The sequence below is a fragment of the Andrographis paniculata genome, unplaced genomic scaffold, assembly GCF_009805555.1.
Source record: "Andrographis paniculata isolate CXL003 unplaced genomic scaffold, ASM980555v1 Contig37END, whole genome shotgun sequence".
In the NCBI taxonomy this organism is placed as follows: Eukaryota; Viridiplantae; Streptophyta; class Magnoliopsida; order Lamiales; family Acanthaceae; genus Andrographis; species Andrographis paniculata.
In genome coordinates, this window is record NW_026137570.1 from 7,132,699 (window position 1) to 7,156,610 (window position 23,912).

General features: G+C 29.4%; 2 protein-coding genes across 3 annotated transcripts; both read right to left on the bottom strand.

Moving 5' to 3' along the window:
* Window positions 1-690: 690 nt before the first annotated feature.
* LOC127250337 (TNF receptor-associated factor homolog 1a-like) lies at window positions 691-10,811 on the bottom strand. 2 transcript variants are annotated; one of them, XM_051273564.1, is made up of 13 exons: window positions 10,693-10,811; window positions 9,887-10,115; window positions 8,900-9,011; window positions 8,043-8,131; window positions 7,882-7,950; window positions 7,631-7,760; window positions 6,503-6,661; window positions 4,868-5,213; window positions 4,275-4,387; window positions 3,895-4,033; window positions 3,367-3,788; window positions 3,068-3,269; window positions 691-2,183 (listed from the first exon to the last, which is right to left on the bottom strand). In XM_051273564.1, exons 2-13 carry the CDS (start codon window positions 10,071-10,073, stop codon window positions 837-839), a joined length of 3,315 nt encoding a protein of 1,104 aa, XP_051129521.1. In that variant the 5' UTR covers window positions 10,074-10,115; window positions 10,693-10,811; the 3' UTR covers window positions 691-836. The 2 variants fall into 2 exon arrangements, with proteins under 2 accessions (XP_051129521.1, XP_051129520.1); XM_051273563.1 differs by having other exon boundaries at window positions 3,068-3,272.
* Window positions 10,812-19,706: 8,895 nt separating this feature from the next.
* On the bottom strand, window positions 19,707-20,647 carry LOC127250103 (enoyl-CoA delta isomerase 2, peroxisomal-like). The gene has a single exon (XM_051273259.1). The coding sequence runs from the start codon at window positions 20,596-20,598 to the stop codon at window positions 19,855-19,857; it is 744 nt and encodes a 247-aa protein (XP_051129216.1). The 5' UTR covers window positions 20,599-20,647; the 3' UTR covers window positions 19,707-19,854.
* Between the last annotated feature and the right edge of the window lie 3,265 nt (window positions 20,648-23,912).

Below are 23,912 nucleotides of genomic sequence, written 5' to 3' on the forward strand. Positions count from 1 at the left end.
AAATGATATTTTTTTATAAAAATTAGAAGTAGTCACAGTTTCCTTTTACCAATTTTCACACATATGTATTTAGATATATTTTAAAATTATTTTAAAACAGTAAAACATTAAAAATAAATATTAAAAATACGTATAATAATTTGCACAAAAACATGTTTAAAAAAAAAAAAAAAAATCTTTAAAAAAAACACATGTTGATCAAATACATTAGGGTGTGTTTGTTTGAGGAATTTTATGGAATTTCTACTATTTTCACAAAAATTTTCCTCCGAAAATATCAAATAAAATATTTATTTTATATTAAAAATCAATTTTACATTCAAAACATCACATCAATTATTATTTATATCATAATACAACTATTCAAATTCAATTTTTTTATTATTCAAATCTCAATTCAAAATCCAAACCCTCAGACAAACAATTAATCTTTTTATCATCAAATGTGCCAAAAATGATGAAAATGCATTATTTTTTACCTCAATGAACAGTCCACTTATAGAAATAATTCTGATTCTGCCAATGTATTGTATGCATACAAAAAAATTATGACTGTGTATAGAAAGAAAGTTTTTACTATATGATATCAATATATACCTCATAAAAAAATTTTACTATATGGTATCAATATATAACATAAAGTGCTAACTAAAAAGTAACAACATCAGCACCGTAACAACATAAGTAGTAAAATAAAGAAGCTTATGAAATTGAAGATAAAACATTCTTCATAACCCAAATATGTATGCGAGAGGCGAAAGAAACATGCTTCTTTACAAACTCTCACAGTTGGTTTAAAAAAAAAACACATCTTCACACAGAAACAAGTTCCCTGTCTAATGCCCGTTCGACGACGACTGTCGATACACGCCGCCGCCGTACCTATTCCGAATTTGGTACTCCGCCGGGAAACGATAAGGATACCCGGACTCATCGACACGCGCGACGCCAAAAAACGGCACATCGGAATTCCTTACCGGAAACTGCGCCGGCAAGTATCCGTCAACCCGCCCGTTTGCATATATCTGCGGACCCGACCCAGGTAACGCTTCGTAGCCTCGTCCTGAAGTATTATAAGCATGGTGAAGTAAATCGCCATGGTAACTATGGGTTCGATCAAACCTGCACGAGCTCTGCGCGGCGCCGAAGTTGGGGTCACCGGGGAAGCTGTAATGCCGGTTCAGATGAAGGCCGCCGCCGCCGCCGCCGCCTCCGAAATCGAGATGCCCGGAGTTTGCTCTGGCAGCGAACCCAATTCCGTGCTCGTCGTCGAGAAGCTCGTTGATGATATCCAGGTGGGGGAATTCGTCCGGCATGCGATCCTGAGCACCGAAACTCTGAGAATCAGCAATGTGACTCGTTTGAGGGTGCTCAATCCACTGCGATCTGTTCGGAAGCATGTTTTGACGACTCGTCGGTACAAACAGCGGGCTCAGATCCATGGAGTTGGACCGATGTTGCGACGGAAAGACGACGGGTTCCTGCAAGAGAACAGAGTGATTTTGAGGATGCACGGACGAGCCTCGACCGATCGAAGGTCCTCCCACGATTGCATTCCGGTACGAGTGCGGAACAAAGGCTGGGATCGAAGTGGTGCTAGCATCTGGGCCGAGGCGACCGGCGGTGCTAACCGCGTGCAGCAACGGCGGCGGAGTTTGGACTCGAGAGGCCAGGGGAACTGCCGGATTGGATCCGGGAGCTAGAGGGGCACTCAATGATCTAGTCACGACAGGAATCGATAGAGCCGAGGGCTTATCAACTGCGGCCACAACTTCGGATCCTTGAGGCTTGTTATCCCTTCCAGCTTTCCATGGATGTCCACCGGGTTTTGGAGCTGTTGAGGGCTTTGGAGTGTCGGGTTTCAGCTTCGTAGTTTGTCGAGACGAATTTGATGGATTTGTTGCAGCGGCGCTAACTTTTCGGTTGTCCAGAGGCTGTTTCTTGAAAATGTTGATTTCGAAGCCCAGCTTTGGTGGAGGAATGCTTTTGGACGGACTCCTCGCCGGAGAAGTTCTACATGCCGCAGCATCGGAAGATGCTTCAGACTTTGGAGGAGGAGTAGAGACGTTTTTGGTGGGGCTCGTGGCTGGAGAAGCTCTAGCTGCCGCTGCATCGGCAGATGGTTCTAGAACCACCGTGTCTTGGGGATGTGAATTTTGATGAAAATATTCGACCTCTTTCGCCTAGTAAAAGCAAGAAAAGATGTTTTTTAGTTATATAAGCGAAAACCTGGCACAGTTCGACAGAAAGAAAATGGACCTTCCCGACTCATACGTGTTAGAATTTGGGGAAAAAATATGAAAACTGGAAATTTGAGTTATATTAATCATCAAAATAAGAGGCATGTATATAGGAAACATAAAACAGATCTGATAGACTCAAATCTAAATAATGGATAATGTTGCTAACAGATATGAACAAATCTAAATCTAAATCTAAATTTACTAATCTAAAAGTGAATATGTAAAATATCTCAAAAATACGTAATAGTTCATAGAAACTATAATCCAACAAGACATCTAGACTGCAACGATAGAACAGTTTATAGTAACTTCAATAAGGTCAATTAATGTAAGCCAGAGCAGATATTTTCCTCTCAATCATAACTAAATGTAAATTGTAGAATAGAAACTAGATATAGCTAAACGATGCGAGTAAAACAAAAGGAGCTTCATGTAGAACTAAAAGTGAAACTTTAGTTTAAGAAAATCAATAAATGGTAAATCAACTATACACGCTAATCAGAACACCGTGCACCTAAGAAATATATATACGCCAACGACTAAAATCTAATTGTGCAACTGTTAAAACAACCACATCGCCTACTAGCTTTAGTTCATAAGAAGATGCATTAGTTATATACTTTAACTCATCGAACATGCTCCTATGGAGTTCTTTTGTCCTTTTTCCTTTTTTTCCATTAAACATTGAGCGTGAAGCCTTTCTTTATAAATAAGTAATGATGTAAATTTTGACAAGGGACTTCCTAAAACCATGTATAGTAAACACGAACAATCGTATGGAAAAACTCAAATGGGAGATAGAACTTATAATGTAAGATAAGTACCTTTTTTCCCACTTGCCACCCGGTGCCATTTGCTACACTAGCTTGAGAAAAACGAACAGTCCCAGACACAGATCTGCCTGGGCTGGAACTTTGAGAAATACCGTTTGGGTGCATTGTATTCACAATGTATTCTGATGGCACGCTAGCTTCTTCGGTACCCCAATCTACCCCATCAGAAGTCTGCCGACGCTGTTGGTTCTGCCTGCTGAAAATTGAAAAGAACGATCATTTTTTCCACATCATAGCAACTGATGCTGAGACGTATATAAAGTGGGGGAGGGGGGGGGAGATATGTTTACCTGCGTGGAGAATTTTCATTTATGTGGGAACGAGAATTGCCGTTATGCCTAACTGCAGGAAGAACGGAGTCAGAAGAACAAGTTGACGAGCTATCGTCCGCTTGAGGTGAACCTCTTTCTTCCTTTCCATTCTGTACACTGCTACTGGTTTCGAGCTCTTCAACAGCAGGAGGGGATACAGAATCGGTATAACTGGCTGGGCTTGCAGCCGTATCCTCAGGTTTTGGTGGAAGTACCTCGGCAACACATTCCACAGAATCAGATGCATCTGAGGCATCTTCCACAGCATTGGATTTTTCAAATGTGGTTTCAGGCTCAATGTATGCGTCTTTTCTTTCAGCAGTAGCATCGTATTGCTCGGCCTTATTATCCTGGGCCTTGTCATCCTTAGCCTTGCCTTTCACTTTGCGACTGTTCCGCTTCTGCTTGACCCGGAATCGAGATGCATGAGACAGGAAAAGCATTGGTTCTCCATTCAACATGAACTATGGAGATTGAGAAAGGTACAGAAAAAAAAAAAGAGCAAACCTGCTTTTTTTTGGATTTCTTTCCCTTGTTCGCTTCTCCACGTCTTGCTTTTTGCTCGAGCCCGGACGCCTCCTCCTCACGAATTAACTCCTCTTGCTTCATTAATGCAACTGCCTCTTGGTATGCAACTTCAATTTTACTGAGGTAGCAAAGTAAAGCTAAGAATCCGGGCTGAATAATTATAATAACTGACTGAAAAACCTTGAGGGCATAAAATATAAAAGAATTAACTTTTAATCCATATTTCGGTACAGCCTTCGAGTTTTCATAATTTTCAAGAACATACGGAATACAAACAAGAATACCTGACAGAGTGACAACACAATAGTGGCAGCCGAAAGGACAGAACAGAAGTGTGTTTAATATAGAATACTATTTACCTGAAAATGTGAGCTAAGACAAATACTTCAATAGTCCGACGGCCTAATTCAGTTAGTCGCTTCTCATCTCGTTCAAAAGAATCTTTGGTGAAGTCTTCCCCAACAGTCACATCCTGTAATAATAATAATAAACGTGGAAAGGAAAATAAATAAAATCCACACTTTTAACCAACATAGTTGACTGACTTTGACCTAGAACAATCGAAAACCAAGATGGGGAAACAGAAACAAAAGCATCAACATAGCAAATGTTCAAACGATTGAAGAAGTTCAAATATGTTTGACAGAATCAAGAAGTCAAAAATTTCTACAAACACCATTTACCCCAGCGCACTATTAAGATTCCCAGTCTTTCTTACAAGCCTAATCTCAAAATCATTCCGATTCAGACCTCATATATAATAAATCAAACAGTATATTTAATCTCACAATCTACCATGTTTCCAGTCATAATCCTATTAGCCAGAATCCAATACTTCCACATATAAGAGGTCGGTAATATTTATTCAAGGAGCGTTCAATATTGCAATAAGTTTCCAGATTTTGCACCTATGCTGTACTTTGGGAATTATAACAACCTCAATTCTACTTGCCTTTGTACGATTTTGAGGACCTTTCTCTTCCTTTGGAGGCAAAGGTTCCGTAGCAGCCCTCTGAAGCAGTTTCAATACATCATCCAACAAAACCAATGCATCTTTCTTGATGCAAATAATAGGAATCAGCGACTCTTCTGCCTCTAAAACTTTGCCTTTGTCCTTTCCCGTGTTTTGGCTCTCAAGAGCCTTCAGACCACTGTACATCGCATCCATGACTAGGGTAGATGTGACTTCTTTTTCTATAAAAAAATGTTTTACTATAACTTTTAAGATTAACTCTGTTTTCTCCTGAGACATGTGGGTCCTGGTTGTTTCGTCCATATCGTTCCAGAAAGTGCTAAAGCTGAAAAAATACAACAATTTGCAAAGAAATTAGTAGAACGGAACCAACAGATAGAGATTGCTTCTGCTCCCAGGAACTTATTCTCTAGAGACTCGCTCAAGAAACAAATAAAATAAGAGGTGCAAACAAAAAAAAAAAAAAAAAACATAACAGCAACTGTGTTCACAATTTTGGCGGATGAAAATTTTCAAAACCCCAGCTATGAATAAGTTTGTATCTCTAATCAGTTAGCTTTTATGTCTCTTCATATACTTAATAATAGATGTGAGATGATATGATAGCATGCATTTAAAGGCATTTGTGAGGGTCCATAAGCAATTAATAGATTCTAACCACAAGGAATCTTTTATTACAAATGCGATTGTAATTAGGTTTAAGGAAATTTTACCAATATATATATATATATATATATTCTTTGGCATAATGAATATGCTTAAAAGTTGCTTTCTTCGAATATGTTTATTAGGAAGAAGTCATTTACATTAGAATCATGACAATACCATACTTCGAAAATTTAGGACAGGATGCAAATGGTATGGAGAAAAAATCACGATCTTAATAAACCCCCTCATAAACAGATATAACGAGTAATTTGCAAAGATGGAAAAAGTTCCTCCCCTGCATTGGTGTATTTCAGATCATATTTTCCTTGCAATATGAAGTTAACAAATATAGTTAAACATGTATGGAATGGCGATCTATTTTTGTAAAATGCGAAGCTAGAGGAAACGCATCAATCTCCATTTGGCTGTAACCTAGAACACCCTTTACGCTACCATTTCCTGATTCCCTAGACTCTATATTTCCCCATTATGCTCCTCCTAATTCTCATTATAATAAGTCTATAAATCCTTTGTTTCCAAAAATAATAAAATAAATGAAGGGCTTCAGAAACTAGTTTTTTTTTTTTTTTTTTTTTTTTGCTTTAGAAACTAGTTTCACCTGCAAGTTGGTGATGATTGTAAGCTGCATGGATTTTCAAAAAAATTCCTTTAGCATCCTGGCAAACTCTATTAGATTTTTTACTTCTCTAAGAAAAAAGGATGTCAGTCAGATTTTCTAATTACCATATACACGCGCAATTTATTTGTGCACAAGCGGACAAGAACGAATCAGACAAAAATCTACTCCGGTCAGATAACATTTGATTAAATATGGTTTGTTTCAGGATCCAAACAGGCAGGTAATCTTATATGGAGTTACTGAATGATTGAAAGCAAAAAAATAAAAATAAAACAAATAAAAACATGTAGTGGGGCAGTTAGTTGTGTGATGTAGAGCTCACATACCCCTGCCATCTAGTTTTATCTTCTAGTAATTTCGCAAGTTTTGTCTTTCTTTCTTCCACAAAACGTCGGCAAATTTGTTCAACATTTGACAAGTATACTCTTACGAGTTCCCTCCGATACTGATGATCAAGACACCGGAATGGTCGATCACTTTTCTCCCTGCAAGGTGAAAGTTACATTTAAATCGGCAATAACTTTATGCAAAGAAATCCAATGCCATTATTCAAACAGAAAATGAAATAAATAAAAAAAAAAAAAAAAAGTTTGACAATATGAAAATCCAGGTTAAAGAGAAAGGATTTATTAGGACGATAAAAGGCTTATCCTTGGTCCTATCCTTAAGCACCCATGTAGGAGGAATCTTGTGATGGGACATATTAAGAAACAATAAGCGGCCACATCCAGTAGATAAAGAAGTCTCAGGCATAAGACAACATATGCATCTGATGAATTGGAACACACACAATAAGGAGCTTTCTATGTAATGTAATAACCTTTGCAACTTTTCACACGAACACACATTAAAGTAGTTTGATACTTTATTCATAGGATTGTTAACAAGCTGCGAAACTCATAAAGTACGTATATTGCTAACATGTCGACTCAAGTTTGATGGAGTTGTTAACAATTCAGACATGGTTGACATACAAGCTATAACTTCAGAAAAGCGTGATTGGAATATTCATGTTAGTCTCTTTTTTCTTTCATGAGTCATTTAGTTCGAAAGCTATCAACATGCATGTTATAACTCGCACATTTCTCCCTTCCTAAGCATTTCCAGAAGTGAGACCATTCAAACCGTCAATCATCTAAAATTATCTACACACCGAAAACTTACCCACCATATGAGGTGATATCTTCTGGTATCATCTATACTCCCAACAATGGTAATTGAATTTTAAAAACATCTTTATTAGTTTTTATTTTTTAAAGAAACAATAAGCCTTAGGGTTTAGTCCATTTCAGAAACTCGAAAGATATTCACCCATTATAATGTACAGTAATACAAATCCTAGCAAGCTAATGACACTAAAATGCAAAACACAAACTCTCATGCAGGATTGTGAGCATTCTTACTTTTCCAAATTGAAAGTATTAACCAACATAAAAGTTGACGAAAGACAGTACCTGATAACTTGGACTTGAGCTTTAATTACCAAGGTATCATCATCGAGAAACCCATCCACCACCTTCGAAAGCTCCATAAACTTCTTCCATCCCCAGTCATGCTCCTTCTTCCAGAAACGGTGTAGTGTATCTTCAAGATTTAATGAACAAAGTCAAGGTTGGTCGAAGAAATAAAAATTCAATGAAAATAACAAAAAAATTATATGGATAGTGATGAAGATGACAATGATAACAGAACTTCGAACAAGTACCAGAATACTTTGATTTCTTAGGATCTTTATTGACCACGGCAATAGTGAATTGCGCGAAATGACTCCACCCTACTCATAAGAACAGATGCATGATTCAAATTGCAAATCAACATTGCAACTTGCAGTAATTGCTCCAGTCATCATTCGTTAATGTCTCATACCTGGAAGAAGCTTGTCGTGATTTGCAACACATAGAAACAAAGATAGGTGATTGCAAACATCACAACCTTGAGGGTAAATCAAAATATACCTATCAACCAAAATTTGAATTCCTCTGAGATTAGTAAAATTCAAGTGGTATTAATCCACTGATTCCTACACGAAATAAAGATTACAAGAATATAGAATTACACAGAACTGACCAAATTAAGACCTCATAAAAAAAAATAATTAAAATCATCAAGTTGCTGTATTGATAATAAAGCATTTAACAATGAAAGTTGTAAATTAAATTGCTAAACATAGAAAAAACTTATGGACGGCTTGGTAACTGATGCAACCAAAATTGTTTAATGCATAGATTAAATATTTTGTAAATGAATGACAACCCATGCTCCATCTGTCAAAACTGCCCCCGGAACCATAGATTAAATCTCAGAAGAAATTTAAGATCAAATAAACAAACTTAAAAATATATATGTAGAAGGCAACATTCAAACACAAAATATAAGGATAATTCAATCAGAAGCATAGTAATTTAGTGAATAAATCTTTTACTGTTGAACACAAAATCATTGCAATGTGAGTGCCTAGTGGGAACCAATCAAAAGATTCCAACGTCCATCTGTAAATGGGTGGAGACCTTGTAATTGAATAACAAAACTATCCTGTTGCCCTTATATTTATATAAACATCGCATAGGATCTGAGACCAATTTCACACAAAAGAACATCCATCAGATATTCTAATATATCAATACTAACAAAGAAGCAATCATTAAGTCGATGCTTCGGATATATTTTTAACCATATGGTATTTTACTGCAATACGAAAAGAGAAATTTGATAATTGACCATACCAGCTGTAACCCCCAACTTCGAATGGGTTGCTCCGAAGTTCTCTTTTGTTGACCTGTGAAAATTTATCAATCTTCCATGTGTACTTCCCATATAAGTCAGAAGGCTTTGGACCTGAAAAATGACAAGAATAAATAATTGATGACGAAAACAATACTTATATTGCATAAAAAGATCGTGCAACAACATGTTTCCACCAACAACTAGTTACATCATCGGTAGGTTTATATGCCATTTAATGTTCCAGATAATTAAAACATTAGAAAAGCAGAAAAGAAAATCACCATTTGGTAATTGAAGAGAAAAAACAATGAATTAGTAAAACTACAAAACTGAGAATTCTGGGGATTCACAGATTGCTTATCTTTGCAGTTAGCATTTCCAATATCTAACCACATACATACATAGATTATATAATCATAAGAACCTGTAAGTGGTTTCAAAACCAAAACTCATTAAGAGTAAAGAATCCAGAATAACCAAAATCTTGAAACTAATCCATGTGTCGTAGGGAGTATAGCCAGGAGAAAATGAAAGTAAAAGGTTCCAGATTCATATAGTATTTGAAACTCAACTAAAACATAATAATCAACCATAATTTTGTCGGTTAGCCAATGCAGACAATTTCAGGAAAATAACATAGAGTTCAAGTCTTATTTCTCTCTTTCTCTCTCTCTCTCTTCCCATCTAATTCAGCATATGCATAAGAAGCTCCCTACACAATCGAAGTTCTACAGCAACAACTATTGAAACTTTACTTTCCATCTCTTTCTTCCTTTTTTTCGCAAAGATTCATTAATATCCCCATACTATATGCGTGCCCAATTAAATGCGTTCATGAATTTCCTCAACCACAATGAAAAAAAGACAGTGATGTAGCACAGAACGTTGACCACATTACGCAATATGCGACACCTGTGAAGCATTAACCTCCAAAAACAAGTCATGTGGCACACCGGCCAAATATATAGAGAGTACGTGTGTCGCACCTCCATCATCCTCCTCATCACTATCCCAATAAGGCGGAGAAGTCGACGTACTTCCATTCTCAACTTGCTCCGATGATCTCCATTCTGCTATTGCTTCTCCAGTCTGACATATCTGCTGCTGCTGCTCGCTCGAAAATCCTTCAAACGACCTTCCTAGTTCAGATTCCTCCATCGCAGCCCCGGTCATTTTCCCCACTCAGTAACTCCCAACACAACCCCTCAAAGTCACCTGCTTCGATACAAAGTAAGCGAGCTCAGTCACATGAACATAGACATACAAAACAGTATATCAAATCAGGTCTACAGACACCTTGATATCCTAAATCAGATTAAATCCCTCAATTTCATATCAGAAATCCATTCAAGAATTTCTCACAAACAAAAGCACGATATAACAACATTTCCAACAACAGAACAGTTTCAATACACCAAATGCCCCCCCGAATTCAAAATCCTAATAAACCCTAATTCCCATAATTCCAAAATTAACCTAAAAACCGATTTGGAAGCATCAAACACAAAACTCAATGCACGCATCCTTCCGAACACATATCCGTCAAATAAGACACCGCCATATCTTAAATAATCCAAAAACATCAAAAAAAAAGAAAAATCAATCCACTGATTTCCTGACTTGCAAACAAAAACCCAATCAAACTAAAACCACCTCACAAAATCGCATCAGAAAATCCGCAAAAAGAAACCCAATTTTTTGGGAAAAACCTAAAGGTTAATACACAGCGAAACGAGAATCGGTGTAATAACACAAATTGACGTCATTGATTCAGATCGAGAGGAACACCGACCTTGATGGAAATAAAGGAAGAACCTTTGCTCGATAGTCAGGCGAATGAGTACAGAGAGATTTAGAGAACTAAGCGGAGAAAATTACTATATAATAAAATAAAATAAAATAAAACTGAGCAGCAGATGTAACGCTGAGGATATAAATCCCATATATATAATAAATAAATAAATAAATAGACCAATAAATTCGATTTAAACAGCAAGGGTTTGTATGGTAGTAATTTTCATTGGGTTTGTATGGCCGTAATTTTATTTTTTTTTATATACGATGTATTGTAAATTAATAAATTATTAATAATAAATTATAATATTATTTTGTTATTTTTAATATGAATAATATTATTTGTTATATTTTAAAAATATAAATTTATATATATAATTAATTTAAATTAATTTTATAAAAATAAAAAATTTTAATGTATATAATAATATTTGTTTAATGATGAAATATAGAAATAGAAAAATTGATATACATATATAAGAGATTAAAATTTAATTAAATTAATTTATATTATTTGTTAAATAGATTTAGAACAAATAAATTTATTAAAAAAAAAAGTCATATATAACAGATGAATAGAATATTATTTTTAATAAAATTATATATTTTTATTATAATATAATATATTAAAATATTTATTTAAATAAACTCTCAAATTAAGGTTTCATTTTAAATAACTTCAATCACCACCAAACAAATCATTCTTTTGATGGATTTTGTATGTTTGTTTTTATTTTAATTTTTTTAACAGTGAAATTTGGGGATAGAAAAAAAATTAAAATATAATAATAATCTTATTTGTTCGATGTGAATAATTGAAATTGTAAAAATTAAATACATATAACTATAGTTTGGGTTGAGTTTGACATTGGATTTAAAGAATATTGATATTATATTGGTAGTGATAAAAAGTACGGATAAAAAAAAAAATTTTGCCTTTTGAGTATATTAGTGAAAAAGTAGTGGCAATTGTGTAATAATAATAAAAAAATAAAAGTAATTTTACAGTGATATGATTATTTATATAAATAAACTATTATTTTTAGACGAATAAAAATGATAAACAGAAGTGTGTTTGGTACAGAGAATTGACAGAAATGGAAATGTTTTTATTTTTCTTGTTTGTTTGAGTCAGATAAATGGAAGTTGGAGAAATAAATCATTTTCATTTCTCTATTTTCATTTATCTCCTATATTTAAAGAAATTGAGAGAAATGATGTTCCAGTGTATATATTTTTATTTTTTTTGTATTATTTAATTTTATAATTATTTATATTATATTATTTCAGTTTTACAAAAATTATTTTTAATTTATCATTTAAGTATACTAAAATATGATCTTACAAAACTTCGTATATAATTTATAATTTTTTGTTTTAAAAAAAATCACCATAAATATTTTTTCATGATTCTCACTTGTTAAAACTCTCTTTTGTTAGATTAATCATTTATTCTTGTCCGATCTATTCATTTTTTTTTATATTTCTCAACTGAATTCTCTATTCTACCCAACAAGATAATTAATTATCATTCTTTTTTCAATTCCCTTTATCTCCAATTCTATTCTCTATTCTCATTTCTCTGCAATTTCATTCTCTGTACCAAACGCCTTTGTAGTACTGGGACGAATGAAGTATTATTTAAAAAAAAATAAGAGAGAGAAATAGAACATTGCAATTAAATTATTATTCAAATAAGAAAAAAAAAATCAAAAAAATGTTTACACCAATCTTTTTCCATAGAAATTTCATTAGGTGAAATAGCTCTTACTTGATTCATCATTTTTTATTTATTAATAATTATGCAATATTTAATCTCCTTATAATAATAATATAATAATAATATTTTTTTTTATTATATTTTGAATTCTTTTATCTATAATTCTATTATTGATTTAGTATTTTTTATTTGAAATATTTTTTTATATAAAATAAGATATTGCGTAAGTAATATAAAAATATTTTATATTAATATTAATTTTTGTAAAATAATAAAATATAAATTATATATATTAAGAGTCGTGTAAAAAAAATTAGTTGAAAGAACAAAGTGTAACTCGATTTACATGTATATTATGAAAGTTTTATTACTCTCTCGTCTTTTAACCGTAACCGTCTACCTAACCTTACAAATGTCCTTTCAATTTACAATATATTATACAAATGACATTACTTTTATATCACACAATATTAATAAGGTTAATTTAACTTTTTTACTTTTATTTCTACTACATCTTAATATAATATTAATATTTATAAAACTCCGTGCAAAAAACAAACGAATACATAAAAACTCAAAATTAATATTAATATTAATTTAATTTTCAACCCAATTTTTTAACTTTTGTCTCGGATTACGGCTTAAGCCCATGAGCTCAAAATTTACAAAGGTGTGCTATTTCCCTGAACATCCCTAAATTTCTACTATTTATTAAAAAAAAATAAAATAAATCACAAAATATTGAGTTAGATATCTATTGTCCCGTATTTTTTAATTATATTAAAAAAATTATTTTATATCCAAAATATTATATTAATATTTATTTATATTATATTATATAATTATTATAATTTAAAATTTTTACTATTTAAATTCCAACTAAAGATTCAAAATCTCAAACAAACACAGCCAGCATAAATTTCAAGAGTTCTATCCAAATAATTTGTTGTTAGCCGTCAAATTCTTATTAGGGTTGTTTATGTATTGGTGATATGTTGTGCACCGCTCAATTATACTTAAAAAAAATTTAAATTAATTTTTAATATAATATAAAAAATTTAATATTTATTTTAATATTTTTATAATTAAAAATTTAGTTAATAGTAAAAATTCGATTTTCAATTTCATTTATATGTTTCACACACACAGAATAAATAAATAAATAAAGAATGATTATCACTATAGCAACTAAGAGTAAAAAATATTAAATTGATCAAATAATATATGTACCGGATGAAAAATATCAAAAATATTAAAATTATTTTATATCGTAAATTTTGATATGATATGATATCGTACCGAAATTTTTTTAGTAAGATATATATATATTTAGCAATTTTGGTATTATATACCGAAAAGATTATATATAATTTTGATATTTTTGGATTCCATATAAGTATATCAATAACGTAGTATATTGATACTAAAGTTATTAATTTTTTAAAATGTTCTTAAAACTATAAAATTATTTTTAAGGTAAACTATTTTTTAGTCCCGTGCCTGGACCCCTTTATCATTTTAGTCCCGTAAGTGGAGCCTGTCGCAAACTAGTCCCATAAGTAAAAAAATTTCGTTGTTTTAGTCCTCCGGCGCCGGAGACGCCCGCGTGGCTCGCCGGAGGTGACGTGTCCGCTAGGTGTCCCACCAGTTCCTGGCGGACACGTGGATTTATTTATTTTTTTCATTTTTTTTTTTATTTTTAAATTTTTTTTTCATTGGACCAAATAAAAAAATACAAATAAAATTTAAAATAAGTTTTTAAAAAAAAATTGAAAAATTAAAAAAAAAATTAAAAAAATCCACGTGTCCGCCAGGTCAGTGACACCTGGCGGACACGTCACCTCCGGCAAGCCACGCGGGCGTCTCCGGCACCGAAGAACTAAAACAACGAAAATTTTTCACTTATGGGACTAGTTTGCGACATGCTCCACTTACGAGACTAAAATGATAAGGGGGTCCAGTTACGGGACTAAAAAAAAGTTTACCCTTATTTTTAATTTCGGTATTTCAACGTAAAACATTATATTTTGATATTGTATATATGAAATTCGATTAAATATTGTTCAATACGGTATACCAACAATATCGGACCATATTGTGCGGTCGAATTTTTTCGATATATTAAAAACATATATCGAAACACCACAAATTTTTTATTTTTAGTATACGTTGAAAACGTCAAATTTTATATCGCTTTCGTACTAAAAAAGCTTTCTATGATATCATATTGTACCGAAATTTTTTTTCATGGTATCATATCGTACCAAAATTTGGGTTTTGTTCTTTCTATTATTTCTTCTCGCACATTTTTTCAAAAAAAATTAATACACTATGTACATTCATTATTTTTATATTTTATATGCATTTCCATATATCTCATATAAAAAATTGTATTTTCCAATAATCTCACAAAAATACACACTTATGGTATTTGCACTATTTTTTTTTTGATACGGTATTCACTGTTTCGATAATTCGATATTTTTTTATCCATAAATTTGGCATACCAAATTATTGGTATAGTATTTTGGTACCGTAAAATGCCATTAAAAAAAAAAATTGATACGGGATATAATGTGCGCTATAAATTTTGATGTATAATGCCGAAGTATTCTTACCAACAACTGAATTTAAGAAATCTGTTTTATTGTTTATATAATGAATTTTATTATTAGGTACGTTAATTGTATTTAAATTATTAAAGCCAATTTTTTATTTTTTTTATCTATTTGCTGTGCCAATTTACAATCAATATAAATAATAAATTTTTAAAATAAAATACTCAATATTTTAAAATTAAAATATAAATATTTCAACTTTATTTCAATAACTCATAAGTAAAAAAATATTTAAAATATCATTATTACCAATATTATATCAACTAATCAAATTAATTAACCATATAAACTAATTTTTCTTAAATTAATTGCGTGTTAAAAAACAAAATTAAAATAATTTCATGGATGGAGGAAATATAATCTAAAACAAAATTAAGACTACTATTAGGGTGTGTTTGTTTGGGAGATTGGATTGGATTTATATTATTCATAATATTGTTTCCCCCTAAAAATATCAAATCAAACGCTTATTTTTTATTTTTTGTATTATACTAAAAATCAATTTTACATTCAAAACATCACATCAACACCTATTTATATCACATCATACAACTATTCAAATTCAAAATTTTTACTATTCAAATCTCAACTCAAAATCCAAACCCCCAAACAAACACACCCTTAAAGCGTTGATTACGGTGATCACAATACTTTAAATATATATATAAAATTATATATATATATACAAGATTAAGTAACGTCGTATAATTTATATTAATATAATAAAAATACAACATATAAATTAATATTTCCTCCATCCAGCAAAAGATGAGCCATTTTGTTAGGGACACTATATTTTAGGTAATGTAGATTATTAAGTTATTAATAATAAATTATGATAATATTTTATTATTTTTTATATGTGTAGTGTTGTTGGTATTTTAAATATTTTTAGAATTATATCTCAATAAAATATATGTTGGATATCATTTTGGAGACAATAAAATTTTATATAATAAAAATAAATAAAAAAATTTATTTATTTATTCAGCAGTACCATAAATTAGTTATAAAAAATGAAGAGTTTTAAAAATAGATAAAAATATTTGTTAATTGAAGAGAGATGAAATAAATGGGTATTGAGTGGGCCTTAAAGTATAAAATGTTAGAAGTTTAATTAAATTGATTTATATTTGTTAAATAGGTTTAAAATTGACAAACTTACCAAAAATGGAAATAGATTATCTTTTGTGGAACCTTTTTTTTTAAAGAAAAAAAAGAAAAAGTCATCTGTGGTGAAACAGATGGAGTAATACATAACAATAGTTAATACAACACATATTATCCTTAATTTCAGCACACGATTAATAAAAAAGACCTTAAAATGTGAACTATTTTATATTGTGTGTTTTGAAATAATATATTGTGTCTTTTTTATGTATCGATTAGGATTAATAACGTGATCGTACTAATCAGTTTTAATCATCATCCTAACTATCTTCGCAATTTAAAGTATGTATATAAATATCATTTTGTATAAAATAAATTTTGTATAATATAATGTAAATATATGTTCGTATATGAATAATTCGTCACTATTTTTTCTACCTGTCATATTTATTTTATTAATTCTTTAATAAATTTATCATAATATTTTGTATTGTATTTGCTGTCCACTTTACATCCGTCCGCTTAATAAGTTGATATTTCTTTTTACAATTTAATTTTTTAATATTAATTATTATACCAAAATATTGTATAAATTAAGAGAAAAAAACTAAAATATTTTTATTTTGAACTTATAATACAAATAATTACTTTATGATGACTTATAATTAGAAAATTCAAGATAAAAAAATATATACTCCATCTTATATATTTAATTTGTCTATTTTTTCTATTTTTCGTCATTCTCACATTATTCGTCATTTTTATTTTTAAAAATGTAATTATACATTTTAATCACATATTAAAATTCGTAACTTATAATTTTTTTTATTTAAATTAAACTATTTAATAATCGTAATATTAATTGATAGTTAGAAATCGCATGCGTTTTATGTTCATATCATATACGATATTTGATTGATTTTGATTGGATTATATGCGTATTGTTTATTTGTTTTGTGCAGAGGACAAATATCAAATTTATATATGTATTGTTTATACAAGTCTATCAGTCTCTTGCTCATGTGCATATCTGCTCTGACCATTTTCCTCATCTTCTGCGCGTGTGATCCTCTTTTTCTTAATTTATTTTTTGTCCTAATTATTTTGTAATTGGGCTTTTAGGCGGTGCAAATCTGAATTTTTCTTTACTTTTTATGTCAATTACGTCAAATTTGATATTTGTCCTCTGCACGCAACAAATAAACAATATGCATATAAATTAGGTAGAATCCAATCAAAATCAATCAAATATTACATATGATATGAACATAAAACGCATGCGATTTCTAACTATTATTAATCTATAATAATTTTTATTAAATTATAACTGTTTTTAGTAATATATTTTTTAATTACTTACTAATTACACAGTATCTAAAATTTCGTGCCTAAATTAAATATGGCAAATTGACTGGGACAAATGAAGTACTCCCTCCGTCCCAATACAATAGTCCCGTTTACCATTTTTTTCCGTCCAAAAAAAAATAATCTTATTTTATAAATAATCATATCACTATAAAACTATTCATACTTTTTCTTTATTATTACATAATTGCCACTACTTTTTACACTAATACACTCACAATGGCAAAAAAGTCTTTTACCTGTACTTTTTACTCACTACCAATATAATATCAATATTTTTAAAATTTTATATTAAACATAACCCAGACTATAGTTTTGAGACGGAGAGAGCATTTTGTAAATTGACGAAAAGAGTAATAAATAAATAAAATAAAATAGAATAGAATAGCTAGACCGATATGGGCCAAAACAGTTCTAGGTCAATCCTTAGGGCTCATAATAAAGTCTAGCCTGAGTTGGGTTTTAAAGTGAATTGGGCTATTAGGTTGGCCCACTCATTTGACAACCTGAGTGACATCCATGATGATTTTTAATGATTGATATTTTTTTAAAAATAATAATAATAATAAAAAATAAAAAATTATTATTATTTCTGTCTCACTTAAATTATCTTATTTTGCTTAAATAGAATGTTTGATGTAATATGTAAATAATAAGTAATTAAAAATTGTATTAATAAAAAAAATAATAATTTAATAAAAATTATTATAGGAGTATTTTTTTTTTTAAAAAAAGACAAATTATGTAAAACGGTCATAAATTGAATTAATTGACAAATTAAATGAGACGAAGATAGTACTTTATTAGTCCTATAAAATTACACACCAACCGTCTTATTTGTAACTCAATAAAAGTTAAAAAGGTATTTTGATATTATTAGGTGTGTTTGTTTGGGGGTTTGAATTTTGAGTCGGGATTTGGATAATTAAATTTTTTAATTTGAATAGTTATATGGTGCGATATAAATAGGTATTGATGTGATGTTTTGAATGTAAAATTGATTTTTTAGTATTATATAAAAAATAAAAAAATAGGTGTTTGATTTAATATTTTTTAGAAGAAAAAATGAGATCAACAGTGTATTTGGGTGAAAATCCCCAAACAAACACACCCTTAGTATATGATTATTTTTTGAAAAATATAAAAGAAATACTTTTGAATAAAATAGACAAAAATGATAAAAATAATACTTTAAATTATGATAGAAATAGTATACATTTGATTATATATATAAATTAAAAAAAAATAATACTTTAAAATTATTATGGAATAAATAAAAAGTAGAATTAAAATTTTATAAAAAAAGTAATTAAATGATTAATATAAAATAGTATAGTAAATAGGAAAAAAATAGTCACAAATAGATTACTACTTCCTCTAGATTACTACTGCCTCCGCCGACATAAAATTACCACTTCATCAGTTTTCATATATTCTACATAATTTGTTTATTTTTTTAATTTAAAAATATTATATATTTTAATCATATATTAAATTTTATAATTTATATTATTTTAAATTTTAATTAATTTATTTAGTTATCTTAAAAATTAATTTTTAATATATAATTATTTGTATTGTATAATAATTATTTTTACTAATACATATCTTAATTATTTATTAATTATTTTTTTTTTTCTATAATCTCGTTACTACATTAATTTGGACGATTTTCATGGAACCAATGAAGTATTTATTAAACTAAAAATAATAAAATTGTGAATAATAAAATTATTTACTATAAATAAATTAAATTGTGTATAAGTTTAATAAACAACAAATAAAAATTGTTACATAAATCTCATGGACGAATGAAATATATGTACCTTTGGTTGGTTTGTTAGTACTGAAAAAGATGAAAATAATATTATTATAAAAATAATATTTTTTTATATTTTACATAAAAATAATATTTTTTTAAACCAAAACATAAGAATCACACATGTTTATTATTATTAATTTAAATTTATAAAATTATAAATATATTTGTTTTTCTTATATTTAATTTTTTTTAAAAAAATTAAAATCAGTGAAAACAACAATTTCGGATTACTTCTTTTAAAATTTAATACTAGAAAATAATTAGTATATTTCTCATTTTAAAAAATTAGAAATAAAAATTCTCAAACTTATTCGTATTATAGGCGTGATAAATAATACTGTTAAAAAAGGACTTAACATAAAATGTTTGACATAATATTGAAAATATTAAATAATTTTAAACCGGGAAAACATATGGGAATTTGATGCAATACAGACCTATTATTATTATTATTATTATTATTATAATAAATCACAATTTAGCACCTATTATTATTATTATTATTATTATTATTATGATAATAAATTACAATTTAGCAACGACAACAGGAGAATGCTTCAACCCCAACAAACCACAAACCTCAGGGTACAAATCCTTCCTTATCTCGGCGTAAACGACGCCATTCCATCTCCGTTTCCCCAATTCCTCCGCCTTCCGCTCCGCCGCCGCCTCCACCTCCGCCGCCGTCCCCTCCACCGAATCCACAATCCCCATCTCCGCCGCCGCCGTCGCTCCGATCTTCGCCGCGCCGAGAACCACCTCCCGCCGGCCGATTCCCGACCCGATCTTACCCCTAATCAACGCCGTGAAGTAATCGGGGAGAGTCATTCCGATATCCAGCTCGCTCATGTACATCACCGCCCTATCCGACGTCATCGTGACGTAATCGTGACTCATCGCGAGGATCATTCCGGCCGCCGCGGCGTGGCCGGAGACGGCGGCGACTGTAGGCATCGGCAGCGATAATAGATCCGCCACCACTCCGCGGAACAGATCTACCATCCGGAGGAGCTCCGCCGCCGCCGCGTCGGATTTTCCGGCCGCCGCGCCGACCGCCTGCGCGTGGCGCAGATCGAAGCCGTTGGAGAAGAACCTCCCCTCGGATCGCGTGATGAGCACGGATCCGGCCACCGCCTGAGATCTGACCTCCGACAAGGCGGCGCGGATGTTGCCGATGACGGTGGGGCTGAGGCGGTGCTCCCGATCGCCGGCGCCGGCGCCGGTGAGGGTGAGGATGAAGAAACTGCCGCGCTTCTGTAAAGTGCACATTTTCGATAAGGCCTTTGGAAAGTGTGAAGAAGGAATGCTTAGTTGGAGTATTTAAAAAGTCTGATTAATCTTTTATTTATGCTTTTGTATACATTTATTATTATTATTGTTATTATTATTATTTCTTATTCCTCTCTCTTTGTCTCTAAAAATTATAAAAAAAATAAATATTTTATTAAAAAAATAATAAAAAAATAGTTTAAATTAGAAATTTAAAAGAAAAAGGTAAGAAGAAAAAATATATTAAATGTTATTTGTTGATTTTGTCAAAATTAATGCGATAAATTTAGCTGACAAAAAATAAAAATAAATAAAAATAAATTTGAGAAACAAAGGGAATAAGAGTATATAATATAATGGTTCATATGAGAGATCAATGAAATATAATAATATTTATATGTTTTAATATTTATATCCAAAATTAAATATTCGGCCCAAAATTTAAATAATATTTTCTATTTTCTAATATTATTAAAATATAATACTATCTCTTCTCATAAAAAGAATACCGTATGCGTTTTATGATTATATCAATATGTAAGTATAAATTTAAAAAGAAAATAAAAATATTATTATTAATATTTTATAATACAAATATAATTATATTTATGAAATAAATTATATAAATATAAAATTATTTTTAATATTAAATACAATGCATAAAAAAAATAAATTATGTTCTTTATACGAGACAGCGATAGTAAACTGTATATTATAGATTTATTTAATATTTTGATTTGATTTTTTTTATAAAAATAATATTTTATATTTAATTATTAATTCTATAAAATAGTAAAATATAAATATTATATATATTGAAAATTATGTTTTTCAAAAAAAAATTACTCCCTCAGTTCCTGTCCATATTTTCAATTTCATATTTCACAAAATATATCATCAAATATTATTTTAATATCAAATTCAAACTAATTTTTTTCAAACTCAATCAAAATAACATGTCTTAACATTTTCGAAACAGAGTCAGTAAAAATTAATTATTTATTAAAATGGAGAGTATTCAACGGATTTATATAATCAATGGATCTATGAACAATCCATTGTAGGCGCCAGAATTTCTCCGCTGTATTAAAATAATAATATAATTTAAATATGAAATGAGTATAATTTTGACTTTTTTTTAAAAAAAAAAATTATGTATCATGAATTTGTATTTAAAATATGTTATTTTTTTCGTTTATTTTTATTTTTGTTTATTTCACATAATTTATCATTTTTTAAATATAATTATACATTTTAATTATATTTTAAAATTTATAATTTATAATTTTTTATTATAATTAAAATTTTAATTTTAATTTATAATTATTTTATTAAATTATAATTTTTTTTACTGATACAGTTCATAATTAACTATGCATTATATAATATTTAAAACTCCGTATTTAAACAAAATATGACAATTTAGTATTTATTAATTAATAAATAATTGCTATTATATTAATAATACTAAATTTTTATCGAATTATGTAATTGCGGCTTATACTTTTGGTATGTTCTGGCGGCTGCCTTCGACCAATAAGGACGTGTTTTATTTAGATAAGATGTCACGTCGGAATTCTTTAGGTTGTGTTTGTTTGTGTTTTTGTTTTGAATTTTAAAGTTTAAATTAAAATAATTTTGTAATGCCACCTTCGATTACAAATTTTTATCATTTTTATCAGTCTATTTCAAAAATATTTATTTACCATTACAATAAAAATAATTATATTTAAATATTAATATACTTTCAATTTTTAAAAAAATATTTATTTTATTTATATTTTTAAAGACAAAAATGTCAAAACAATATTATACACTCCACAACTAATAAAATATTAATATTTTTTAATCTAATAGTATAAAAAAACAAATGATACATTGGACAGATGGAGTATGGTAAAAATATATGTTATGTAATATTTTGAATTAAAATTAAACTTATAATATAATATAATATAAAAAATAAAATAAATATTTGATTTAATATTTTAAAAAAAAAATTATAAAAGAAATGTAACCCAAACAAACACAACTTTAAGCTCTCATTTATTATTGTATTATATTGGTTTGTGTTAAAATAAATAAATAAAAAAATACTCATATTAATATTGTTTAATATAAAAATAACAATATTTATATAATATATTATAATTTGTAAAAATATTTATTATATTAGATAGTTAATATAATTACTAAATTATAAAATAATATCCTTGATGTCAGACGGATATAAATAAAAATAATATTCTTTTTATGAGAAGAATAGAGTACAAATTTTACTATTTATTAATTTATTAAAAACTAAATTAAATATTTATTTAATATCATCATATTTAAAATTAAATTTATATTGAAAAATACAACATCAATCACTGCATAATTGTTTTTACTTAATATTTTTACTAATTCAAAATTTTAAATTTAACTTTCAAACCTACAAACCAAAGTTTGAGATGTGGATTAATTTAGGATATGTTTGTTACAGGGTTTGAATTTTTTATTTAAATTTTAAATAACAAAAATATATTGTTTTTTTGTAGTTATATAATGTAATATTTTAAATTTAAAATTAATTTTAGCATAATAAAACGAAAAAAAAAAGGACTAAAATCTTGATTCAATTTCTTTAAAAGAATTTTTAAATTGTTAAAAGAAAAAATTTAAAAAATTAAAACAAACACAACCTTATTACTTTTTAATTATAATAATGAATCCATTTAGCATGCAATTGGAGTCTAGGTTGGAATTTGGATATGATTTCAATTTACTATTTAAGAAAATAAAAATAGAAAGGGTAAACTGTTTTTTTTAGTTCCGGAATTTCTTTATTGTTTTAGTCCCGTAAGTAGAATATGTCATCTCATAAGTGAAAATTTTTTGTTATTTTAGTTCTCCAGCGCCGGAGACGCCCGCGTGGCTCGCCGGAAGCCACGTGTCCTGCCAGGTCAGCGACACCTGACGGACATTTGGATTTTTTTTTTATTTTTTTAATTGGACCAAATAAAAAATAATAAAAAGCAATAAAATAAAAAAAAAATAAAAATTTTTAAAAATAAAAATAAAAAATAAAATCCACGTGTCCGCCAGGTGTCGCTGACCTGGCGGACATGTGGCATTCGGCGAGTTATGCGGGCGTCTTCGGTGCGGAAGAACTAAAACAGCGAAAAATTTTCACTTATGAATTAATTAAGCTTTACTTACGAGACTAAAATGATAAGGGGCTCCAGTTATCGGACAAAAAAAACAGTTTACCCAAACAAAAATAAAGGTAGTTAGGGCTTGGGGCCACTGTTTTCATATGATAAACATGAGTT